Source organism: Podarcis muralis, chromosome 2 (genome assembly GCF_964188315.1).
Source record: "Podarcis muralis chromosome 2, rPodMur119.hap1.1, whole genome shotgun sequence".
Lineage (NCBI taxonomy): Eukaryota > Metazoa > Chordata > Lepidosauria > Squamata > Lacertidae > Podarcis > Podarcis muralis.
The window spans coordinates 104,971,776-104,994,732 of NC_135656.1; the positions used below are offsets into that span (position 1 = coordinate 104,971,776).

The following is a 22,957-nucleotide window of genomic DNA, read 5'->3' on the forward strand; positions in this document are numbered from 1 at the left end:
GTCAAGGCTGTGCTGTCGTCGAGAGTGAAGAGGGGGGAGCGTGGAGGGGGTCTCCCGCTCAGGACTCCTGGGTCCTTCTCCGGGCCAGCTCCGGGAGGAGGAAGAGGGGGAGCCCCGTTTCCGTGCCACGGGGGTTTGGACTGGGACTTTCTTACACCCCCCCACCCCATCCCACCCCACCTCCCAGGGCATCCAGGCAGGAGTAGGGGGCTGGGGAGTGGAGCCCCCCCTCTCTTGACAGCTTTCCCCAGGGAAAGAGAGGAGAGGTTGCTGCTGAGGCTCCAAAGGCGAATTATAAAACGAGAGGCGCAAAGCTTGGCCTGGAAGACCTTCTAGGTGGTTGGACATTCATTCAGGGATGTGTAACAATAGCAAATGTCGCTTTCCACGACAATAATAATATTGCTCTTGATGACCATCATTGCTTTTGAGCAGAGATAGGGAAACAGGGGTTGCTGGGCTGCAACTTCCATCACTGGCCATGCTGGTTAGAACGGAAATCCAGCAACATCTAGGGGACCGCAGTTGCCCCAGTCTGCCGTCATGGGAAGACCACAAGTTCCTGAGCGCTGCTTTGCAAGAAAGGTGACTGTTATGCAGGTATTCGTTCAGGTGCTGGCAGAGGCAACATATGAACCTAGGTTCAGTTCTCATAGAGTGTGCAGAAGTAGGCCCTGTCGCTAGCTTAAAATGCAGCCGGGTCGTCCCCAATGGAAGCTAAGGAGGTGAAAAAACTTAATATGGAATCTAAATGGCCAAGATAATGGAGAAATTTTAGAACAGGAGGGTGATAAAGTGAAATTACAGAGCTATGAGAAATTGAAGTCCAAAGTGCGAGACTGGCTTCATTATTTTCAAATAATGGAGGTGTTTAAACAAGACAGAAAAATTGGCTTCCAGGTGGAGAGATCAAAATTAGAAACAGAATTGTGAGAACCCAATACTAAGAATTTGTCAAGAATGTATAACCTGCTGTTGAAGTGGAATACACAAGATGAAACAGTCAAATCAGCTATGATTAAGTGGGCACAAGACATTGGTCATGACATTATGTTTGCTGACTGGGAACAGTTATGGACCACCGGTATAAAGTTTACGGCATGTAATGCCTTAAGAGAAAATATTATGAAAATGATTTATAGGTGGTACATGACCCCAGTCAAGCTTGCAAAAATTTATCACTTGCCCAATAACAAATGCTGGAAATGTAATGAGACTGAAGGTACCTTCTATCACCTTTGGTGGACTTGCCCGAGGATTAAGGCCTTCTGGGAAATGATCTATAATGAAATTAAGAAGGTCCTTAAATGTACTTTTCACAAGAAACCAGAGGCTTTTCTCCTGGGCATGGTCAGCCAATTGGTGTCAAGGAAGGATAGGACGTTTTTTATGTATGCTACTACGGCAGCAAGGATTCTCTTAGCAAAGTATTGGAAGACACAAGAACTACCCATGCTGGAAGAATGGCAGACGAAGGTGATTGACTATATGGGACTGGCGGAGATGACTGGCAGAATCCGTGACCAAGGAAAAGAGACGGTGGAAGAAGAATGGAAGAAATTTAAAGTATATCTTAAGAACTGTTGTAAAATTAATGAGTGTTAAAATGTCAAGGGAAAGGAAAATATAGAATTACAGCTGTAAGTGATTAAGTAAGAGAAGAAGGCAAAAAAAAAAGAAAATGAGTAATTAGTTAATTGAAGTGAGGGGTTGCTGAAGAAATTTTAAAACAGGGATGCAGAAAAGGGGAGGTAAGGGGAAGTCCGGAAAGTAAGGTTTATGAAAAAGAGCTTTTGAAATTATACATGTCTATATGTTTGTTTGTCTATGTATTGTGTATTGTTTTGTTTTTAATTTGTGTTGGAAAATCAATAAAAATTTATATAAAAAAAATAAAATGCAGCCGGGTCGTTCTTTTTCTTAGTCCGGATCATAAGAACATAAGAAAGGCTTCCTGGATTAGGCCTGCGGTCCATATGTAGATCAGCATCCTGTTCTCACCGTGGCCACCCAGACATGGGTGTAGCCAAGGAGGAGCAGCCCCCAATTAATAAAATACGTAGCAAACTGAGATTCTCCCCCCTCTCATAAGAAAGGCCTGCTCCTTCAACAAAAGGCCTGGCTCGCCTATGCACCCAGATGCCTGTGAAAACCCGCAATCAGGACCTGAGCACAAAAGCATTTGCCCCTCCTGCAGTTTCCAACAACTGGTACTGTTGTAAACAAAATCTGCCCTTTTTCCCTTATGGGGTATCCAAGAGCCTATATAGAGTCCGTATCACAGTACCCAGAAACGCTTCCATGGCCACTGAGAGCCTGCTCTCCATGAACTTGTCCATTGCTCTTTTAAAGCCATCCAAATAGGTGGCCATCACTGCATTCTGTGGGTCCATAGTTTCACTGTGCATTATGTGATAAGTACTTTCTTTTGTCTGGCCTGAATCTTCCAACATGGATCTATCCAGTTTACGAGAGAAGGAAGGAAACGGGGGTTTTTTGGGGGGGGGGCGGGCGGGGTGCATCAAAATGCAACATTTCTCAAAATGACTGTTGCTGTATGCACACTTCTTCCCAAACCAGCAGTGGGAGTGCAGTGAACACAGTGCAGAGTAAATGGTACACAGCGTTCTTCCCAAGTGAGTTTTATAGCAGGGATGGGGAAACTTTTCCCACCTGAGAGTCACAATCCCTGATAGATGTTATAAGAATTTTAAGGTCTTATATATATATAATAGATGTTCATAAATGTACCAAGCAAACACATACAAATATCTAAACCACATGTCTGAAACCCATAGAAAAGTCCTGAAACCATTTTCTGTCTCCCAAAATGGCCTCAAATATTTCTCTGCAAGGTCAAAGGAAATGGGAAATCTCCCCATTGTCTCTTTGCTCACAAATCCTGCCTTAAGAGCACATTTAAGGTGTGAATAGGGTGAACCTGTGACCTGTGACCCGGATTCAGGAATTTTGTTGTTGTTGTTGTTTAGTCGTTTAGTCGTGTCCAACTCTTCGTGACCCCATGGACCAGAGCACGCCAGGCACGTCTGTCCTCCACTGCCTCCCGCAGTTTGATCAAACTCATGCTGGTAGCTTCAAGAACACCATCCAACCATCTCATCCTCTGTTGTCCCCTTCTCCTTGTGCCCTCCATCTTTCCCAACATCAGGGTCTTTTCCAGGGAGTCTTCTCATGAGGTGGCCAAAGTATTGGAGCCTCAGCTTCAGGATCTGTCCTTCCAGTGAGCACTCAGGGCTGATTTCCTTCAGAATGGAGAGGTTTGATCTTCTTGCAGTCCATGGGGCTCTCAAGAGTCTCCTCCAGCACCATAATTCAAAAGCATCAATTCTTCGGCGATCAGCCTTCTTTATGGTCCAGCTCTCACTTCCATACATATTCAGGAATTAAGTAGTTCTAATAACAAAAGAGTGGCTAAAACCCAGATAATGCAATTAGGTAAATGGCAGACAGGAGATAAACAACACCTTCAGGATTCTGTTTTAGACCGCCCCCTGTGATGTATGTATGATGTATTGGGGGAGGTGGTCCTGGAATACACCCCTTCTGTGATGTATTTATTATGTTTCTGGGGGTGGTCAGGAGTTTGAGGGTGGGCAATTTAAAAAGTCTATATAAGGGCACATCCTGAAGCTGAGGCTCCAATATTTTGGCCACTTCCTGGAAAAGACCCTGATGTTGGGAAAGATTGAGAGCACAAGGAGAAGAGAACGAGATGGTTGGACAGTGTTCTCGAAGCTACCAGCATGAGTTTGACCAAACTGCAGGAGGCAGTGGAAGACAGGAGTGCCTGGCGTGCTCTGCTCCATGGGGTCACGAAGAGTCGGACACAACTAAACAACAACAACAATATAAGGTTACAGATAGGCAGCCGTGTTGGTCTGCCATAGTCAAAACAAAACAAAATTCCTTCCAGTAGCACCTTAAAGACCAACTAAGTTAGTTCTTGGTATGAGCTTTCGTGTGCATGCACACTTCTTCAGATACACTGAAGAAGTGTGTATCTGAAGAAGTGTGCATGCACACGAAAGCTCATACCAAGAACTAACTTAGTTGGTCTTTAAGGTGCTACTGGAAGGAAATTTTTTTGTTTTAACAATATAAGGGTGAGCACACCTTTGTTCTGGGTCCCTCCTTCCCTCTGTGTGTGTGGGAGCACCCTGTTGCAACAGCTTTAAAAAAGATCAGACTTACTAGCTGCTTTGCTTCTCAATATTCTCTGGTTGGTCTATGTTATTATTCTCCTACCGATAGGGAACCTACAAAAGGACTCTATATGGGCTGTTGGGTACCCCATAATGGAAAAGGAGCAGTTTTTTCTCGTAACATAGGCAACCTTCTGGGTGGGGAAGCACATGCCAGTGGCAGGTTCAAAGGTGAAAAGTGGGTGGGGAAATGTAATTGACTGTTGCCTCTGTACAGTGGGCTACATTCCAGCCATGCAAAAGCTTCAAGTTTGTACACCCATCTCCATCCAGCAGAAGCTCAGTGCACTGTCTGGGTACGGAGGAAAGCCAGTGAGGAGTGTGACCTGGGGAGATCTTTGAGGGCTAGAGAGAGAGGCCTTGAGAGCCACATTCAGCCTCCTGTTTTAAGTTCCATGTGCACATTGCTGCTGCTTTTATTGGTATTGTTAAATAAAATACCGGTACATGCAGTCAGGGAAAGTTAAGAGGAGGCAGGGAAGGTAAAACATCAGATTTCTCAACATAATTTTAGAAGAATCCCTCATTTATTTCAACATAACATACTTTTTTTCAGCCTTTTGGTGATTAATGTTCTTTCATTCCAATATTGTATGAAATTTTACCAACATTCCAAAAAGTGTCTTTGAGTTCTGCTTCCTCCCTTAAATTTATTATAATATGTTTTTTTATCTGTAAAAACCCCCCAAAAGTAACCCATTTCATATACTTTTCAGTTCCTCTAACAAAGGAGATTGTCCCGGCCCCCGCAGTTGTTAACAGTTTACAAGCAGTGGTTAGCATCTAATTTCTGGAACTTTAGATAGACAGCCCCTTCAACTAATCGAAAGGTTTGTAAAATCAGACTTCCACTATTCCCAATTTGAAAGTGGAAGTGCTGAAAAGATAGCAGAGACTAGGCCTGCCTAAGAATCAGGAGAAGGGGATTCCAAAGGCTGCTGTGCAGCAACACTAAAGGCCTCATTCCCACATTTTGCAGGCTGGGCCTTCTGACAAGGCACTTGCCTGCAGAGTGTAGTGAACCATTGGGTAAATAATAATAATAATAATAATAATAATAATAATAATAATAATAATACATTTTATTTATATCCCACCCTCCCCAGCCAAGACCGGGCTCAGGGCGGCTAACACCAGGTATATAAACAATTGATTAAAATACAACTTAAAAACAAGATTAAAATACAACATTAAAATGCAGCCTCATTTCAGTAGACACTCAAATCAAAAACTTTTGGGGGATGAAAACGTCAAATCTTCACCAAGGCCAACTATCCAGACTGGTCCTACGTGGGCCAGAAAAAAGCCAGGGAAGTCCCTAAATAGGAGTTCCATCACAGAAAGAGAAAGGAAAAAGGAAAGGGGAAGGGGATCAAGTTGATTCCAAGCCAAAGGCCAGGCGGAACAACTCTGTCTTACAGGCCCTGCGGAAAGAAATCAGATCCTGCAGGGCCCTGGTCTCATGAGACAGAGCGTTCCACCAGGCCGGAGCCAGTGTTGAAAAGGCCCTGGCTCTGGTGGAGGCTAATCTGACTTCCTTAGGGCCCGGGACCACTAGGGTGTTGCTATTTATGGACCTTAAGGTCCTCAGCGGGGTATACCAGGAGAGGCGGTGAGCTGACCTTTCACTACTATTCAATCCCTGTGAACATGAAATGGCAATTAAGAGCTTTTAAGGGGCAAATTGAAAGGCACTAAACTATTCCAGACCCATAAAAACAGGAACACGTATTCCTTAAAAAATAAAAAACAGATTCTGATTTTTAAACCTAAGGAACCGCCGAAAGTGAAATGGCCAAGAGGTGGCGCTGTGACATCAGCTAACCCTGGGTGCATTTGCTGCTAGGGCCTCAAGCGGGAAAGGGCCTCCCTTTGATGGAAAAGGTAGCAGATGTACCTCTGTTGCCAGCTGCCAGCTTTTCATTATAATCTTGTCTTTCTCTAGAGAGAGACCGCAAGCCAAAGAAGCTGCACATCTGAGATTTAAAGCAGCAACTTCAAACGAAACAACCCTTTGACACAAGTGATGTAATGAGGGTGGAAGATTATTCCTCTGAGATGCAGGATGCAATAAACAAAAAAATAAAATAATAAAATTGGTAGCCAGGAACCACGGGATCTTTCTCTGCCTCAAGCTGTTGAGTGAACAAAATCCAGGGGATAAAGAAAATGTGAATAATCATGGAATCTGGAAGGAGCTTAGCATCAAAGTCCACCGAGCTCAGGGCTTGCTCTCATCACCCCTGAGGCTGATGAAACCAGCTAACCCTCAGGCGTTAGTCCCTAGTATCTTGAAATCAGAGGCAGCTTACCTCTGATACTCCATTTCTGGCGCTGTATATAGCGGTATTGGTGTCCATGCACTTGCCGGATTACATGAGGATAAGTCCCTGCCCTGAGGAGCTTGCAGTCTAAAGACCGACACAGGAGAAACATTGTTATTCTCATGGGTAGTGGTCATCGATAGTAAAGGGAACCCGGACCATTAGGTCCAGTTGTGACCGACTCTGGGGTTGCGGCGCTCATCTTGCTTTGTTGGCTGAGGGAGCCGGCGTACAGTTTCCGGGTCGTGGCCAGCATGACTAAGCCGCTTCTGGCGATCCAGAGCAGCGCACGGAAACACCGTTTACCTTCCTGCAGGAGCGGTACCTATTTATCTACTTGCACTTTGACGTGCTTTCGAACTGCTAGGTTGGCAGGAGCAGGGACCGAGCAGCGGGAGCTCACCCCGTTGCGGGGATTCGAACCACTGACCTGATCGGCAAGTCCTAGGCTCTGTGGTTTAACCCACAGCACTACCCCTTTATAGAATCATGGAGTTGGATGAGGCCTTGTCATTCAGCCTTGCTGCTTCAGTGCGGGACATGAACGTACCTACTCCTTTCTAAAGCCACTTCTGTTAGTGCGTATTCTAAATATTCTGGGCTCATTTAGTCCAAACTACCAGTATCGGGTAAGAACTGACGTTTATGTAAAATATGCAGGGATTTATGATATGCAAAATGAACCATGGAAAGAGAAGAAGGGAAGTCACTGATATTTTAAGGATGTTTAAAGGAGTATTCTAAATTATAAAATGGAAAATTTAATTAAAATGATACAGAACTAAAGGTAAAGGTACCCCTGCTCGTTCGGGCCAGTCTTGCCAGACTCTAGGGTTGTGCGCTCATCTCACTCTATAGGCCGGGAGCCAGCGCTGTCCGCAGAAACTTCCGGGTCACGTGGCCAGCGTGACAAGCTGCATCTGGCGAGCCAGTGCAGCACACGGAAACGCCGTTTACCTTCCCGCCAGTAAGCGGTCCCTATTTATCTACTTGCACCCGGGGGTGCTTTCGAACTGCTAGGTTGGCAGGCGCTGGGACCGAACGACGGGAGCGCACCCCGCCGCGGGGATTCGAACTGCCGACCATGCGATCGGCAAGTCCCACGATAAAGAACTGTCTCAAGCCAAAACATGGCTAAACCAAGCAGAACACACCCTGCAAAGTCCCACCAACACGCCACAAATAAAGTAACCAATAAAAAAACCACTAGGAAGAAACCCAGTTTTGTTCCTTTATCTCTTTTGTACACTTTTATACAAATCCATATAATTCATATAAATTCATGGGCTGTCTGCTGTCCAATAAATAATTTGTTTGCTTAGGCTGCTTCCAGAATGCGGCAGCTAGACTGGTGACTGGGAGTGGCTGCCAAGACCATATAACAAGATCTTCATTGGCTCCCAGTACGTTTCCGAGCACAATTCAAAGTGTTGCTGCTAACCTTTAAAGCTCTAAACAGCCTCGGTCCGGTATACCTGAAGCAGCATCACCACCCCCATCATCCAGCACTGAGTTCCAGCACCGAGGGCCTTCTTCTGGCGGTTCCCTCGCTGTGAGAAGTGAGGTTACAGGGAACCAGCCTTCTCGATAGTGGCGCCTGCCCAGCAGATGTCAAGGCAATAAACAACTATTTTACTTTTAAAAGACAACTGAGGGAAGTTTTTAATGTCTGATGCTGTATTGTTTTTAATAGGAGGAGGAGTTTGGATTTGATATTCCGCCTTTCACTCCCTTTTTTAAGGAGTCTCAAAGCGGCTAACATTCTCCTTTCCCTTCCTCCCCCACAACAAACACTCTGTGAGGTGAGTGGGGCTGAGAGACTTCAGAGAAGTGTGACTGGCCCAAGGTCACCCAGCAGCTGCATGTGGAGGAGCGGAGACGCGAACCCGGTTCTCCAGATTACGAGTCCACTGCTCTTAACCACTACACCACACTGGCTCCTTAAAATTAAAATTTAATATTTTAATATTTGGTTGGAAGCCACCCAGAATGGCTGGGGAAACCCAGCAAGATGGGCGGGGTATAAATAAATAAATTGTTGTTGTTGTTGTTGTTATTCATAAATTACTGATATTGACACAAGGCATCTTTGACCTTGGGGATAAGTTTATATTTTGTTTACATTTCAGCAGCGTGCAACTGAACTACGGGACCTGCTCTCACAGGAGGCAGTGACTAAGAGAGGGACACGGGTGGCGCTGTGGGCTAAACCACAGAGCCTAGGACTTGCCAATCAGAAGTGGGCGGTTCGAATCCCTGCAACGGGGTGAGCTCCCGCTGCTCTGTCCCTGCTCCTGCCAACCTAGCAGTTCGAAAGCACATCAAAATGCAAGTAGATAAATAGGTACCGCTCCGGGGGGAAGGTAAACGGCATTTCCGTGCGCTGCTCTGGTTCGCCAGAAGCGGCTTAGTCATGCTGGCCACATGACCCGGAAGCTGTATGCCGGCTCCCTCGGCCAATAAAGCGAGATGAGCGCCGCAACCCCAGAGTCGGCCACGACTGGACCTAATGGTCAGGGGTCCCTTTACCTTTAAGAGAGGAATGGACAAATTTGGGGGCGGGAAGCTATCAGTGGCTGCTAGCCATGATGACTATGCTCTGCCTCATTGGTCTTGGGCTGCAATGCTTCTGAATGCCAGTTGCTGGAAACCACCGGAGGGGAGAGGGCTATTGTGCTTGAGTCCTGCGGGCTTCCTACAGGCACCTGGGTGACGACAGTGACAACAGGATGCTGTGCTAAGATGGGCCATTGGCCTGATCCAGTAGGCTCTTATTTTGTTTGCAGCAGAGTCTGTTGTTGTTTCCTGACAGTGTGTTAATTGGGGATCTGATAATGGGTGTTGATTTCATGTTTTGTATACGTGTGGGGCGGAAAGTGGGCTCCAGGTTCAGTGACTGGCATTCCCCTGTCTGAAATCTCGGAGACCTGGAGCCAAACATCGTAGATAATTGCTGGACCAATGGTGACCTGACTCAGAATAAAGCAGCTTCCCATGTTCCTAAGAAGAAGAAAAAAGCAATAAAATCTTGTATCGTCATTCAAGTGCTGCAAAAAATAATAATAACCTTCCCATTTCCATGTCAGCAAAAGTAGGAAAAACAACCTGATCTCCATCTGAGCTGCCTAGTCTTGGAGCCTGCTGTTACATCAGGGGCTTCTTAGTGAGTCAATTACTCCCATTAATCACAGAACCTTAAGGAAAGTATCTATAATTATTACATGATGTTTTTTAATAACGCCATGGTGGAGGCTGGGAGCTGAGGCAAGCTGTTTATTTACCACTTCGAGCATATCTTGACCCAAAGGCTGAGGACTTGAGATTGGTCATTGAAAATACTCTTCTGAGGGGAGTATTTCGCTTGAGGAAGGGATGGCTCTCTCCCCCTAGAGTTTGTCTTCACTGGTCAATTCATTCTTTTGACAAATGCTTATGACACCATCATGTAGGAACATAAGAACAGCCCTGCTGGATCAGACCAAAAGGCCCATCTACTCCAGTTTCCTGTTTCTTCAGAGCTCAGCCAGATGGCTTCAGGGAGCTAGCTAGCAGGAAGCCCACGGTTGTTTTGTCACTCTTGATGTTGCTGCAGGGCTGTTTTTGCTTCTGGGATCTGTTCTTAGGAATGATCATGGTTAAGGAACAACGTCCACGGAACGGGGCCGTCCTGAGAATCTGAAATGTGAGTTGTCCTGCTGTGTCACAGGAAGCATAAAACCATATTTGCCTGGTGTGGCATAGTCCAGGTTCACATATAAACCCATAGCTGAGATCAAGTAAGCCAACAACAAGCTTCTGGGATAGCTCAGTTGGTGGAGTTTGAGACTCTGAATTCCAGGGTTGTGAGTTCAAGCCCATGTTGGGTAAAAGATTTTTGCATTGCAGGGGGTTGGATTAGATCAGGAGTGTCAAACTCAAATTCATCGGGGGGCGCATCAGCAGTTTGGTCACCCTCAAAGGGCCGGTTGTATCTGTAGGAATGCATGTAAAGTGGAGGTTTCCTGTGTAGAACGGCCGGTGCCGCTAGAGGGCAGACATTCTCTGGCTTGTAAGGCTGCTGCGCATGCGCTGAAGAGGCGGCTTTCTTGTGTCAAAAAAAAAAGGCGAGAATAAAAGGTGAAGGCTGGCGGCCGCCGGCGGCTACACAGGCCACATGACGAGGTCTGGGGGGCCGGATTTGGCCCGCGGGCCTTGTGTTTGACACCCGTGGATTAGATGATCTTAGTGGTCCCTCCAATTCTACATTTCTTTGATTCTTATTTTCCTTAACAAACTATAATTAATAAACCAGAGTTGAGATACTGGGCTGGATTCACATTTAAGACTAACTCACTCACTAAGGTTGATTTAAACCAGGGTTTAATGTTACGTGCAAACCAGGTCGTAGTTGCTAAGAGGTGAGGCCCAGTCAACCTAGATTAGACAACAAGCCGACCGCCAGCCTATGTGTGTATAGCTGTGCACCCCTGTTTATTTACGTACGTGAAGATTTAGGAGACGTTGCCGATTATTTATTACAAATATACTCATAGTACAATCCTATGAAGGCCTACTCAGAAGTTAGTCCTATTTAGTTAAAGGCTACTTGCTCCAAGGTGAATGTGTAGGATTGCAGCCTAAAAGCTGGCCTGAATTTCCACCATGGCTAGGGTCAAAAAAGAGCAGAGAAACAAACTTATTTTGTTGGGAAATCCAGAAATTTAGACGAAATCAGGCTTGACCTGGGAGAAATGTATGAGCACTCTTTCTCCTTGGATATCTCTTTAAGGAAGACTTTTCTAGGCGGCTGTAGCTAGGCAGCTCTAGAAATTCCTTGTTAGTTCCTAAAAGCAGCCTTGCTGACCATTCTTAACATTTGTGTTTGAGCTTTTGGCCACTTCCTATATTCGCCCAGAGGTCTTCATTTTCTGCTTACACCGGTTGCCATGGAACCAAGGTACCCTCGTCACAATGACGCTAAAGCGGAATGTCCTGTTTCTAACTGAAAGTGGCCATTTTGGTGGTGGTGACTAATGCCAGGCAAATGTAGGATCAGACTGTCTTTCTCTATGTGAATCATCCTCCTTCCCCACAAATTGAGGTTTCTCTAGAACAAGAAGAGACAGCTCTTTTGTCACTCTAGCCTGTTCTTAGCTCCTATTTATAGTAATTAGAACATAAGATACTGCCTTTTACAGTCAGTTAGGACTCCCCAAGCCCATGGGTCAAATTTGGCCCAGCATGGCTCCCAGTTTGGCCATTTACTCCAAACCACGCCCACCAGGCTGGCTTTCAGGTGTTTGGGATGCACAGCACAAAGGAAGCTGTCGTCTGTGCATGCACAACGGCCGTCTCAAATAAACATTCACACTGTGAGGAAGCCCAAAGTGAGTGGGGCTTAAATTTTCCAGCTGGATTGAAGCTGGTCTGAGGGGAAAACACACACATCCGACAACAGTATTTGTCAAGAAAGTCCAGGACCGATGTAGACTGTGGCAAACACCGTGTGAATGTGGCTTGAAAAACTAGCCGTGGCAGCACACTGGGTGTGGGGCCTGTTATGTACTGAAGTCCTCATCCTGGGCCAGCAGGGGGATAGTTTTCACTCAGGTCCACATATGCAAATAAGGGATTGAAAGTGACGTTCAGTGATTGGATAGTTTTAGAAAATTGTTACAGTTACGTTGTACTGGAGCTCTATATAAGAAGGCTGGCTGAACTCTTCAGTTCAGTTCTGTTCTGGCCTGTGAATAAACAAGAGCTGTTTGAAGAATCGCTGTGTCGTCTGATATGTTCACCCACAACTTAACATGGTCAGTGGTAGTGTGAACACACCCTTGGTTGGCAGTGCCTGTCATTGGCTCTGCGGTGCCCCCTGCTGTTGGCCTCCTTGCTTTCTGCCCTATCAGGTCACCTTCCATCATTGCTTCCCACGCAGTTAAGGGTTTACACACTGCCGAGGCCGTTTGCTAAGCATACTGCCTGCCCTCCACGAGAAACTGCCCAGGAATCGAGCCCCTCCCTGAGTTACCTGTACCTTCTTGGCCAAAGACAAAAGCTGGACCCCCAGCCAGGGATGTGGGAGGAGTGGGGGGTGATGGCGATGATGGGAAGCCTTTGAAAGGTGGCCCTCCCGCTGGATCAGATGAGCGGAGGCATCCTGCCAGCTTCTGCTGTTCCATGTTTTATTCAGGCAGGCTCAGCCCTGGGCTGCTCTTTCGCTTCCTGAGAGCAGAGATAAAGTAGGCCAAACGCCCTGCCGCGGGAATACTCCCTTCCCATCTGCTTGCTGGCTTCAAACAATTGAACCTCACCAGGCTGGGCCGCTGCCGCTGCTGTGCACCGAAATATCCCTCCTGGAGAGTCTTAGGGAGCTGGAGAATTGCTGCATCGGTGGAAAGAAGCTCCCAGCTTATAGGCTTACAATATCAGGGTTTCCCCATCTGTCAGGGAAATGAAAGATTTGTCCTAAAACTTAGGTCAGAGCCACACCAAACATTTCAAGCACATGGGCTCCCCCACCAAGGAATCCTAGGAACTGAGGTTTGTTAAGGGTGCTGGAAATTGTAGCACTGCTGAAGGGCAAACTATAGTTCCCAATGTTGTTTGTGTGTGAAAGCCATATGTGTTTCATGTGCTTTCATAGTATGGTGTGTATATCCTTAGTCTGCAAAAGAAGAACCCAGCAGTGTTCAGTTGCTGTTCTTGAGGTGCCATTGGGCAAATGGGATATTTGGCCTGGGCTCTGGCCATGGAAGAAGCTTCTGTTTCAAAGGGCTTGGAAAAGTAGGTGCCTGTATGGCTAGAAAACTGTATGCCTTTTAAAATGTTACCACGGCCTGGTATATGTTTCTACCCTGAGCTCTGATCTTTTCTGAATTAAGCTATAATATGAAGAAAATAACTTTTTAAAATGTATAAATTGCTGCTGGAATGGCATTTGAAAGATGAGGAGGTTAAGTCGGTTATGATTCATTGGGCTAAAGATTTTGGATATAATATACAACTGAGTGACTGGGTGAAATTATGGAAAGGTGGTTTAAAGTTTACTGCATGTAATGCATTAAAAGAAAATGTGATGAAAATGATGTATAGATGGTATATCACTCCTGTTAAGCTAGCGAAAATGTATAAAACTAGTAATAAATGTTGGAAATGTAAAGAAAACGAGGGAACATTCTATCATATGTGGTGGGAATGTAAAAAGGTGAAATGTTTTTGGGAGATGATATATAACGAGTTGAAAAAGATGTTGAAATATACATTTACAAAGAAACCAGAAGCATTTCTATTGGGAATGGTGGGAAGTGATAGAAAAGAATGTAAGCTTTTCTTATATGCAGTAACAGCAGCTAGAATACTATTAGCCCAGAAATGGAAGCAAGAAGAATTGCCAGTGATCGAAGAATGGATGATGAAGTTGATGGACTACGCAGAATTAGACAAATTAACAGGAAGGATCCGAAACCGGCGGGACCAGAAATTTACCGAAGACTGGAGTAAATTTACAAATTATATGAAAAGTATTTGTGATGATCAGACAACGTTTGTAGGTTTGCAAGAAGTTCTGTGAGGAGTATTGTTGGAAATATTGTAAAAATGGAAAAGGGGAGATGATTAGTTAAGAGAGGTAAAAACAATATAAAATTAAGTAATGCATAAAAAGAGGTTAAGACGGAAGATCATCGGAGGTGCTGATGGAAGTAAAAAAAAAAGTGTATTTGTAATAATTTGTGTGGTACGTTTTATAATTTGTATGCTAAAATTAATAAAAATGTATTTTAAAAAAAGAAAAGAAAATAACTTTTGCCTTCCTTGCCTCTGTTGCCAGTGCTGTGGTTTCTTGCCCAAAATCCCCACATCCCAGTGGCAATTCATTTTGTACTCGGGGCTGCGGTGGAGTTGCTATCAGTAAACTGAATCTTTAAAAAGCCCTGCAACTTTACTAGTTCTCAAAGTGGGATAAGCAAGAGGCCTACCTCTTGAGCTGGTCTTTAACTGGGAAGCATAGCCTGAGATGGCAGAAAGCCACAACCCCACAGCTGGTTCATCCCACTGGGACAACTACCCTGTAACATCATAGAATTATAGAACTTTGTAAAGTTGGAAGGGACCCTGAGGGTCATCTAGTCCAACCCCCAGCAGTGCAGGAATCACAGCTAACGAATCCCTGACAGATGGCCACCCAACCTCTGTTTTAAAACCCTCCAACGAAGGAGAGTCCGCCACCTTCCGTTCCACTTTCAAACAGCTCGTGCCGCCAGAAAGTTCTTCCTGATGTTTAGTCGGAATCTCCTTCCTTGTCATTTGAACCCATCGGTTCGGGTCCTACCTTCCAGAGCAGCGGAAAACAAGCGCGCTCCACCTCCCATTTGACAGCCCTTCAGATATTTGAAGATGGCTATCATATCATCTCTCGGTCGTCTCTTATCTGGGCTAATCATACCCAACTGCCTCAACCGTTCCTCACAAGGCATGGTTTCCACAATCCCTCACTGACACAACAACAACAACAACAACATACGCACGCAAGAGAACCTGGGACCAAGGATGGTTTATTGTCGATAACCAGGCAGAAACAGAACTCGGTGGCGCCTTATTTAGCGAACCTGAAGAAAAACATCGTCCCTGGCTGCCCTCAGCAAAATGCAGGCTTCCTTCCAAACTCCTTCCTGGTCCGTGCCCCTTGCCAAGGGCTGGTTTGTGAACTCTGGTGCCATCCCTTGGGAGATTCTGGGTGGGTTCATGCTTTTGTGCTGGCATCTCCGAGGGCACCTGTGCGAGGCAGGGAGGTCACGCCCCAGCCCACCTCCCACAGAGAGAGCTGTCCCAGCCACCCGGCCCATTGGGGACAGCCAACGTTGCCCAATTGGTAGGAGTCGTCTCAGTCCCAGCCGGAGCGGAACACCCTCATTGGCTCAGGCTACGGCAGAGGGCGGAGCTACTGCGGACTAGCAGAAAGGGGCTTGATGTCGCGGGTCTTCATGTAGGAGAGGAGCTGCTCGGGGATTTCTGCCAGGACGTCCTTTGCCAGGCGTGCCATGCTCAAGACGTGGTTCCCAGAATGGTCCACGTAATCCCGGAATGGCACAAACTGGGCGGAAAGAGAGAGAAGGAGGTGGGTGCTTGGCCAGATCCCGCCCCCCAAAACCCCACCACCACCCTTTGGCATTGCTGATCCATCCATGCTCTCTGGAAAAGAGTTACCTGCACAATGTCTCTCTCAGCATAGCGCCCCCTGGAGGAGACTCGCACTTCATCTCCGTCCAGCTCTTCCATAGCTGCGGATCACACAAGAATGAATTACTGCTAAGATTCATTGCCCTCCTCCTTGGGTCGCTGCCCAAGTACAGGATACCTACGAAAGCCCCTCTTCCCTGCATGCAACCCAGCTCCACAAGGCCTAGTCATTGGCCTCGCAGCATGGCCTTTGGTGGTGGCCCTCTCACCGCTTTGTGCTTTGTGCAAAGTGCTGAAGCATAGCAAGCCACCGACTTTGTTGTTGTGTCACCCTGTCGGACCGGGTTGGTCCAGGTCCACCCGACACAATTCCCATCGTTGGCCCATCACACATCTGGGATCAGGGCAACACTTACCCAGAAAATCAGCCGGTCCTACTCCCACGATGATGATAGACATTGGCAAAGACGAGGCCTGTGGGGAGAACCGCATTATCTGAGATGCATCCCACATGCATAGCTGTCAACTTTCCCCTTTTTAAAAGGGAAATCCTATTCGGAATAAGGGAATTTCCCTTTTAAAAAGGGAAACATTGACAGCTATGCCCACATGGTGTTTAGCCTTGCAGATCCAGATCAAGGCCACAAGGAGCCCTGGGCTAATCTAAATCCACACATTTGCAGCTGTGTATGCACACGCAGGTGGCGCTGTGGGTTAAACCACAGAGCCTAGGACTTGCCGATCAGAAGGTCGGCAGTTCGAATCCCCGCAAAGGGGTGAGCTCCCGTTGTTCGGTCCCTGCTCCTGCCAACCTAGCAGTTCGAAAGCACGTCAAAGTGCAAGTAGATAAATAGATACTGCTGCGGCGGGAAGGTAAACGGTGTTTCCGTGTGCTGCTCTGGTTTGCCAGAAGCGGCATAGTCATGCTGGCCACATGACCCGGAAACTGTACGCCGGCTCCCTTGGCCAATAAAGCGAGATGAGCGCTGCAACCCCAGAGTCGGTCACGATTGGACCTAATGGTCAGGGGTTCCTTTACCTTTATGCACACATGCATAAAAACAGTGGACATTGCTACGTATCTTGGCTGCAAAGCTCTTTACCCCTCAGCACAGCAGAGCCGTGCTGGGACCTCTCAGCCTCATTCTGCCGGTGGTTAATGTCCGCACCATCGTTTATGTAAAGAAGGCCTTTTTATGGGGTTTGGGGGGTGGGCAATGAGGAAGCCTGTGTTGACCACTTTATTGCTAATTCAATCGAGAAGGCGGTGAGGGCAGGTGGAGACCACTGGTTTCTTCAAGAAGGCATTTAAGGTGACATTGGGAGCTGCTGGTGACCGGCTTTCATGCCTCCCCTTAAGTCTTGAGGGTGTTCCTTTTCTTCCCCACCCCTCTCCCAGCATGGAAAGGGAGAGTTTGGACTCACGCTGACTATGGCTTCCTTGGTTTGCAGCATGTCAGAGATGACTCCGTCCGTGATGATGAGCAGGACGTAATATTGGGACCCGTCGGTCTCCTGGGCCGCCAACCTGGGGAAGAGGGAGAGTCGAGAGGACCGAGACATGCCTTGCTTCTTCACCACTTCCCACTGCACTATGGAGCTCTACCCGCCAAGCAAACAGAGTTCTCAGCCGGAGAGTTGAAACAGAGGGCATTATTATTATTATTATTATTATTATTATTATTATTATTATTACAGTGGTTCCTCGGGTTACAAACGCTTCAGGTTACATACGCTTCAGGTTACAGACTCCGCTAACCCAAAAAAAGTGCTTCAGGTTAAGAACTTTGCTTCAGGAGGAGAACAGAAATCATGCTCTGGTGGCGCGGCAGCAGCAGGAGGCTCCATTAGCTAAAGTGGTACCTCAGATTAAGAAGTTTCAGGTTAAGAACGGACCTCCAGAATGAATTAAGTTCTTAACCCAAGGTACCACTGTATTATTATTATTATTATTATTATTATTATTATTATTATACCCTGCCCATCTGGCTGGGTTTCCCAAGCCACTCTGGTCAGTTTGCAGAGTATCTAAAAACATAATTAAAAACATCAAACGTTATAAACCTCCAGATACAGGGCTGCCTTCAGATGTCTTCTAAAAGTTGCGTACGGTAATTCCTTATCTCCCTGACATCTGAAGCGAGGGTGTTCCACAGGGAGGGCGCCACTTCTGAGAAGGTTTGGGTTGGCGGTTCCTCCACCTTTCTCTACCGCTGTCCTCACTGGTTCAAATCGTGCTGCTCGGATCGGCCAGGCAACGGGGGATGTTCCCTAAGGTGCCACTGAAAACATGCAAGCCCTGGAGCCAGACTGGGCTCCTTTGAAGGCAGAGGTGACTTTGGTCTGGGTGCTGCAACAACTGCGTGTTGGAAAGACCAACTCAGAGATGTTCTGCCCCCAGCCCAACGCAAGGCTCCCGAGAGGAAAGAGGGCAGGACCTTTTCCAGTGCCCACTTACCGTGCCACCTGGTTGATGACTGGTGCAAAGTTGGTGGGTCCGTATAGCTGCACTGTGCGTAAGCTGTGGAAATAAGATTCCAGCACTCCCTCGATGCCCTCGCAGCTGGGGTTGTCTGGGTTGTGATTCTAAGGAAAGAACAGTGCTGTTTAGCAAACACGACAGATCTTATCGGAAGGGAGGTAAATGGATTTTTTTTGCCAAGATAACCCCAACAACAACAACAGCCAGTAACAGGTGAACCCAAAGCCGAGATCTGCAAGATAGGATCTGGTGGATTTCTGGCTCAGCCACCCAGTTCCTACCACCGCCGGGCTATACCAGTGGAGCTCCCTAATCCTGGCTTAGCTAGAGCTAAGACCAGTGGACCTTAAGTGAGGATATTAATAGACAAGATGTTAAATTGTTTTTATATGCAACAACAGCGGCAGGAGTATTGTTGGCCCAGAAATGGAAACAAGAAGAAATACCGACGAAAGAAGAAAGGCAGACAAAATGAATGGACTACGCAGAATTGGATAAAATGACAGGAAGGATTCGAAATCTGCAGGACCAGAGATTTACAGAAGATTGGAAGAAATATACGAATTATCTGAAGAGCAACTGTAATCAACAAATTACGCTAGTAGGACTACAAGAAGTTTTGTAAGGAGAAATATATGAAACATTGCAAAGAAGAGAGACGTTAGTTATGATATTTAAATGTAAGAGTGAAAGTAAGAAATGTAAATTAAGTGAAGAGATTGGAAAATTTTCAGATGTGATCGATGGAAGTCAAAAAAATTGTATAAGATATAAAAGTATGTTTAATAATTGTTGAAAATGATATGTTAAAAAATTAATATACCGTATTTTTTGCTCTATAAGACTCACTTTTCCCCTCCTAAAAAGTAAAGGGAAATGTGTGTGCCTCTTATGGAGCGAATGCAGGCTGCGCAGCTATCCCAGAAGCCAGAACAGCAAGAGGGATTGCTGCTTTCACTGTGCAGCGATCCCTCTTGCTGTTCTGGCTTCTGAGATTCAGAATATTTTTTTTCTTGTTTTCCTCCTCCAAAAACTAGGTGCGTCTTGTGGTCTGGTGCGTCTTATAGAGCAAAAAATGCGGTATATAAAGACCAGTGGACCTTACGCCAGCATAAGCCATGAAAAGCAGGGAGTGGCAGGGATTGGACCAGGCAGTGGGGACTTATGCTGGACCCTAACTTTGAGCTTGTCCACACTTCTGCTGGTTCCGTGCCTAGAAAGTGCCTGCTGGGCACGAGTCTGAGTGGATTTGCATTTGCCCTGCAGCTTTCCCCCGGGAGAACACTCTATTTACCGCTGAATCATAACAAATGGCAAACCGCTGGTTTTCCCGAGGAGAGAGCGTCAGGGCAAAGGGAGGTGTGGACAAGCCCCTTTTCAGCTTGGAACTAACCTAATGGAACTAATGCTTGCTAAAAGGATGGCATTCAAAACTCTTATTTCAAAGGCTTGCTTTCCCTCTATCGGGCTTAGGACAGCTCAGCCGGCAGCAATCCCAGCTCCAGAGTTTGGATAGGGTGTGCTTTATTGAAGGCAGTGCAAACTGGGCTGACTTCCCTATTTAGGATGTGTGATTCCATCCCCACCCCAGTCCTTAGCAGATAATTCCTTGCCAGGTGTGAAACTAGGATTTCTTTCACCTGGGTTAAAGACCCAGTTTGGCGCCCCTGCCACACACACAGGCTGGGAGACTCAATGGCGCCCCTCTGGAGGCTTCACCCAGGGCAAAACACCCGGCTAGCTCGCCTGTAGCTACGGCTGTCGTTGTGCATTTAAGAAGTATTCGGAGGCATGAGGAATGGAGACTTTGTGTGCGTGTAAAAAATTTAAGTTTCCTTCCCTACCTCCCCACAATCCGGTTTTTGTGCTGTGCCGCAGAAGCAAGCTCAGTCACACGCATTTGTAGATACCTGCGGCATGTTTCATACTGTAAGCACTAAAAGCCATAGAAAACAGGGGGTGAGCAAACAATATTAAGGATCCTTCTACCACTACTAAACTTTTAGAAAGAGGGGGATTGAGGAACCTCTCTTGGAAGACAAACCCTGAGCTGGAAGACCTGCCCCACTAACCACAGAACAGTGAGCAAGGGGCTTCATTTATTTGGTGGAGAGGGACAGGCGTCTGTTCTGCACAATCCTGAGATAAAACTTGGCATTGGAAACAGGTTATAGGCCTGAGCCCTGAAGTTCTGGCACAAACCCATCGCTGCATCCCATCACCTGTGCTAGTCTTGAAAAGGAATGCAGCACTGACCAGTAACTGGAGCGAAGGAGAAGGAAAACGAAGGCAAGAGTTGGATGTGAACAGTTGGGTAACTATGGATGCAGGTTAGGCAATTCACGTCAAAGGGAGATACAGAGTGGGTTTTTTAAAAAGCTGGTTTGATGGATATCAATGTCCCCTATAAGGCTGCCTGCCTGGTTTGTTGTTGAGTTGTAACATGCTTGCTACTTACAGCAGGGCAAAGGCTTCTGCAGTGGCTCAGAAGCGGAGTGTGTTGTGTGTCGCAGCGAACGTAGTTATTGGCAACAACCTTGAATCTTCTTGCTCTTGCAAAATTCACCAGGTGTCATTACAGCAAGTCTTGACTACACACTCTGAATTTCTTTTTGGGGTCTATGTAATGGTAGTTCTCTAACTCCCCCTGCCCCACTCCGGAGGGCCACTGCAAAGTTCCTAGGGTGAGATGTCTCGGCAAACCATGTACTTAACCATGGTGCCGCCATAATTGATTTATCAAATTATTTGACAGCATTTATATACTGTTTGAATGTACAAAAAAAAGCAAGGAGGGGAAAAAAGCACCAAAAACCAAACACTTCTAAGTGGTTTTCAACAATATGAAATAAAACATCAAAATGATCCATACAAAATTGTTGTTGCTGTTGTTGGTGGCATCAATCTTGGGAGACAATGGAGGTTCATTCTCAAAACCAGTACCGTATTAGGAAAGTCAGGGGTCAAGCTGTTCTGAGAACGGCCTCTTTGACTAGCATATTTTAAAGGGAAAACTATATATTATGAAAATCCGGAGTCCCAGGCTGGTAAATCTGGCTCTGGTTAAGACAGTCTTGATCTCCGTTGTCAGAGGGGAAAGAAAACCAAGCACAAAACTAGGTACAAATGACTTGTACAAATCAGCTCAACAGAGCTCACTGACCATTAATGGTCCATGGAGCTCAGCTTGTGAACCTCTGGGGTATACAATGATCCAGGTAAGGTAAAGGTAAAGGGACCCCAGACCATTAGGTCCAGTCGTGGCCCACTCTGGGGTTGCGGCACTCATCTCGCTTTATCGGCCGAGGGAGCCAGCTTACAGCTTCTGGGTCACGTGGCCAGCATGACTAAGCTGCTTCTGGCGAACCAGAGCAGCACACGGAAACGCCGTTTACCTTCCCGCTGGAGCGGTACCTATTTATCTACTTGCACTTTGATGTGCTTTCGAACTGCTAGGTTGGCAGGAGCTGGGACCGAACAACGGGAGCTCACCCCGTCGCAGGGATTCGAACCGCCGACCTTCTGATCGGCAAGTCCTAGGCTCTGTGGTTTAACCCACAGAGATTTCCCTAAGACCCGACTCCACAGGTATGCAAAAAAACTGCCTCATAAATCAGGACAATGATCCCTCTAGCCCAGTTTTGCATGCAAATGGAGACACTAGGGATTGAATCTGGGGCCATACGCACAGCAGACCCCTACCATCATTGCAATGGGGGGGCAGGGGTTCCCACCTACCAAAGGGAACTGGTGGGACACCTTGCCGTCCGGCGGGACTTTGGCTCCGAAGCCGTAGGCAGGGAAAAGTTTGTCGCTGTCGTAGTCCTGGATGATTTCTCCAACGGCCTTCAGAGCCATGGCATACGAGCTGAGCTGGTAGGGGCTCATGTAATGGAGGGAGGTGGGCTGGGAGGGAATCCCTGTGAAAAGGCATTTGGTCAGCCTCCAGAATCCCACAACCCCATTCCCCCAGAAATCCAGCCCCACGGCTTCCCACAGGCCGTACACACAGCATTTGGAAACCCATGTCAAAAAGCCAGCAACCCTCCGCTATCTTGGCTTGGCTCTCTCCCTCCTCTGGGAATTCACAGAACATTGGGTAGCTCTTCATACTTTCCTTCTTCTCCTCAATGGCACCTTGATTGGCCTAATAAGGTAAAGGGACCCCTGACCATTAGGTCCAGTCGTGGCCCACTCTGGGGTTGCAGTGCTCATCTTGCTTTATTGGCCGAGGGAGCCAGCGTACAGTTTCCGGGTCATGTGGCCAGCATGACTAAGCCGCTTCTGGCGAACCAGAGCAGCGCACAGAAACGCCGTTTACCTCCCCGCTGGAGTGGTACCTATTTATCTACTTGCACATTGACGTGCTTTCGAACTGCTAGGTTGGCAGGAGCAGGGACCGAGCAACGGGAGCTCACCCCGTCGCGGGGATTAGAACCGCCGACCTTTTGATCGGCAAGCCCTAGGCTCTGTGGTTTAACACACAGCGCCACCCGCGTCCCAATACTTGGCCTAATACTTCCACTTCATTCTCCCACAGGTGAATTCCCCTCTTCCTTGACTCCTCAGACACTGGGACAATGGCATTTCTCTCCCCTTCCCCTGTCCTGAGACCAATTCTGGTGTGGGAGTTCTTTGCGGGAGGATTCCCACAGCCCCACATTTGAGAGCGGGGGCAAGCAACCCCACAGAGGTGGAAGGTTAAAGATCTGCCTTTAGCCCAAGGGTCCTCGGCTGCCTGGTTACCGGCAGCTAAACTCTCCCTCTGT

The 22,957-nt window shown here is 47.0% G+C and overlaps 1 protein-coding gene across 1 annotated transcript in view; it reads right to left on the reverse strand.

The window, feature by feature from the left end:
• Nucleotides 1-15,070: 15,070 nt before the first annotated feature.
• CPNE9 (copine family member 9) overlaps nt 15,071-22,957 on the reverse strand; it is a 60,171-nt gene continuing 52,284 nt past the window's right edge. The window contains exons 15-20 of the mRNA XM_028719716.2: nt 21,927-22,108; nt 18,165-18,292; nt 17,132-17,234; nt 16,123-16,180; nt 15,734-15,807; nt 15,071-15,620 (exon numbers count right to left, since the gene is read on the reverse strand). Coding sequence (XP_028575549.1) covers nt 15,468-15,620; nt 15,734-15,807; nt 16,123-16,180; nt 17,132-17,234; nt 18,165-18,292; nt 21,927-22,108 — 698 coding nt within the window. The 3' untranslated portion in view covers nt 15,071-15,467. The remainder of the gene's footprint in view (nt 15,621-15,733; nt 15,808-16,122; nt 16,181-17,131; nt 17,235-18,164; nt 18,293-21,926; nt 22,109-22,957) is intronic.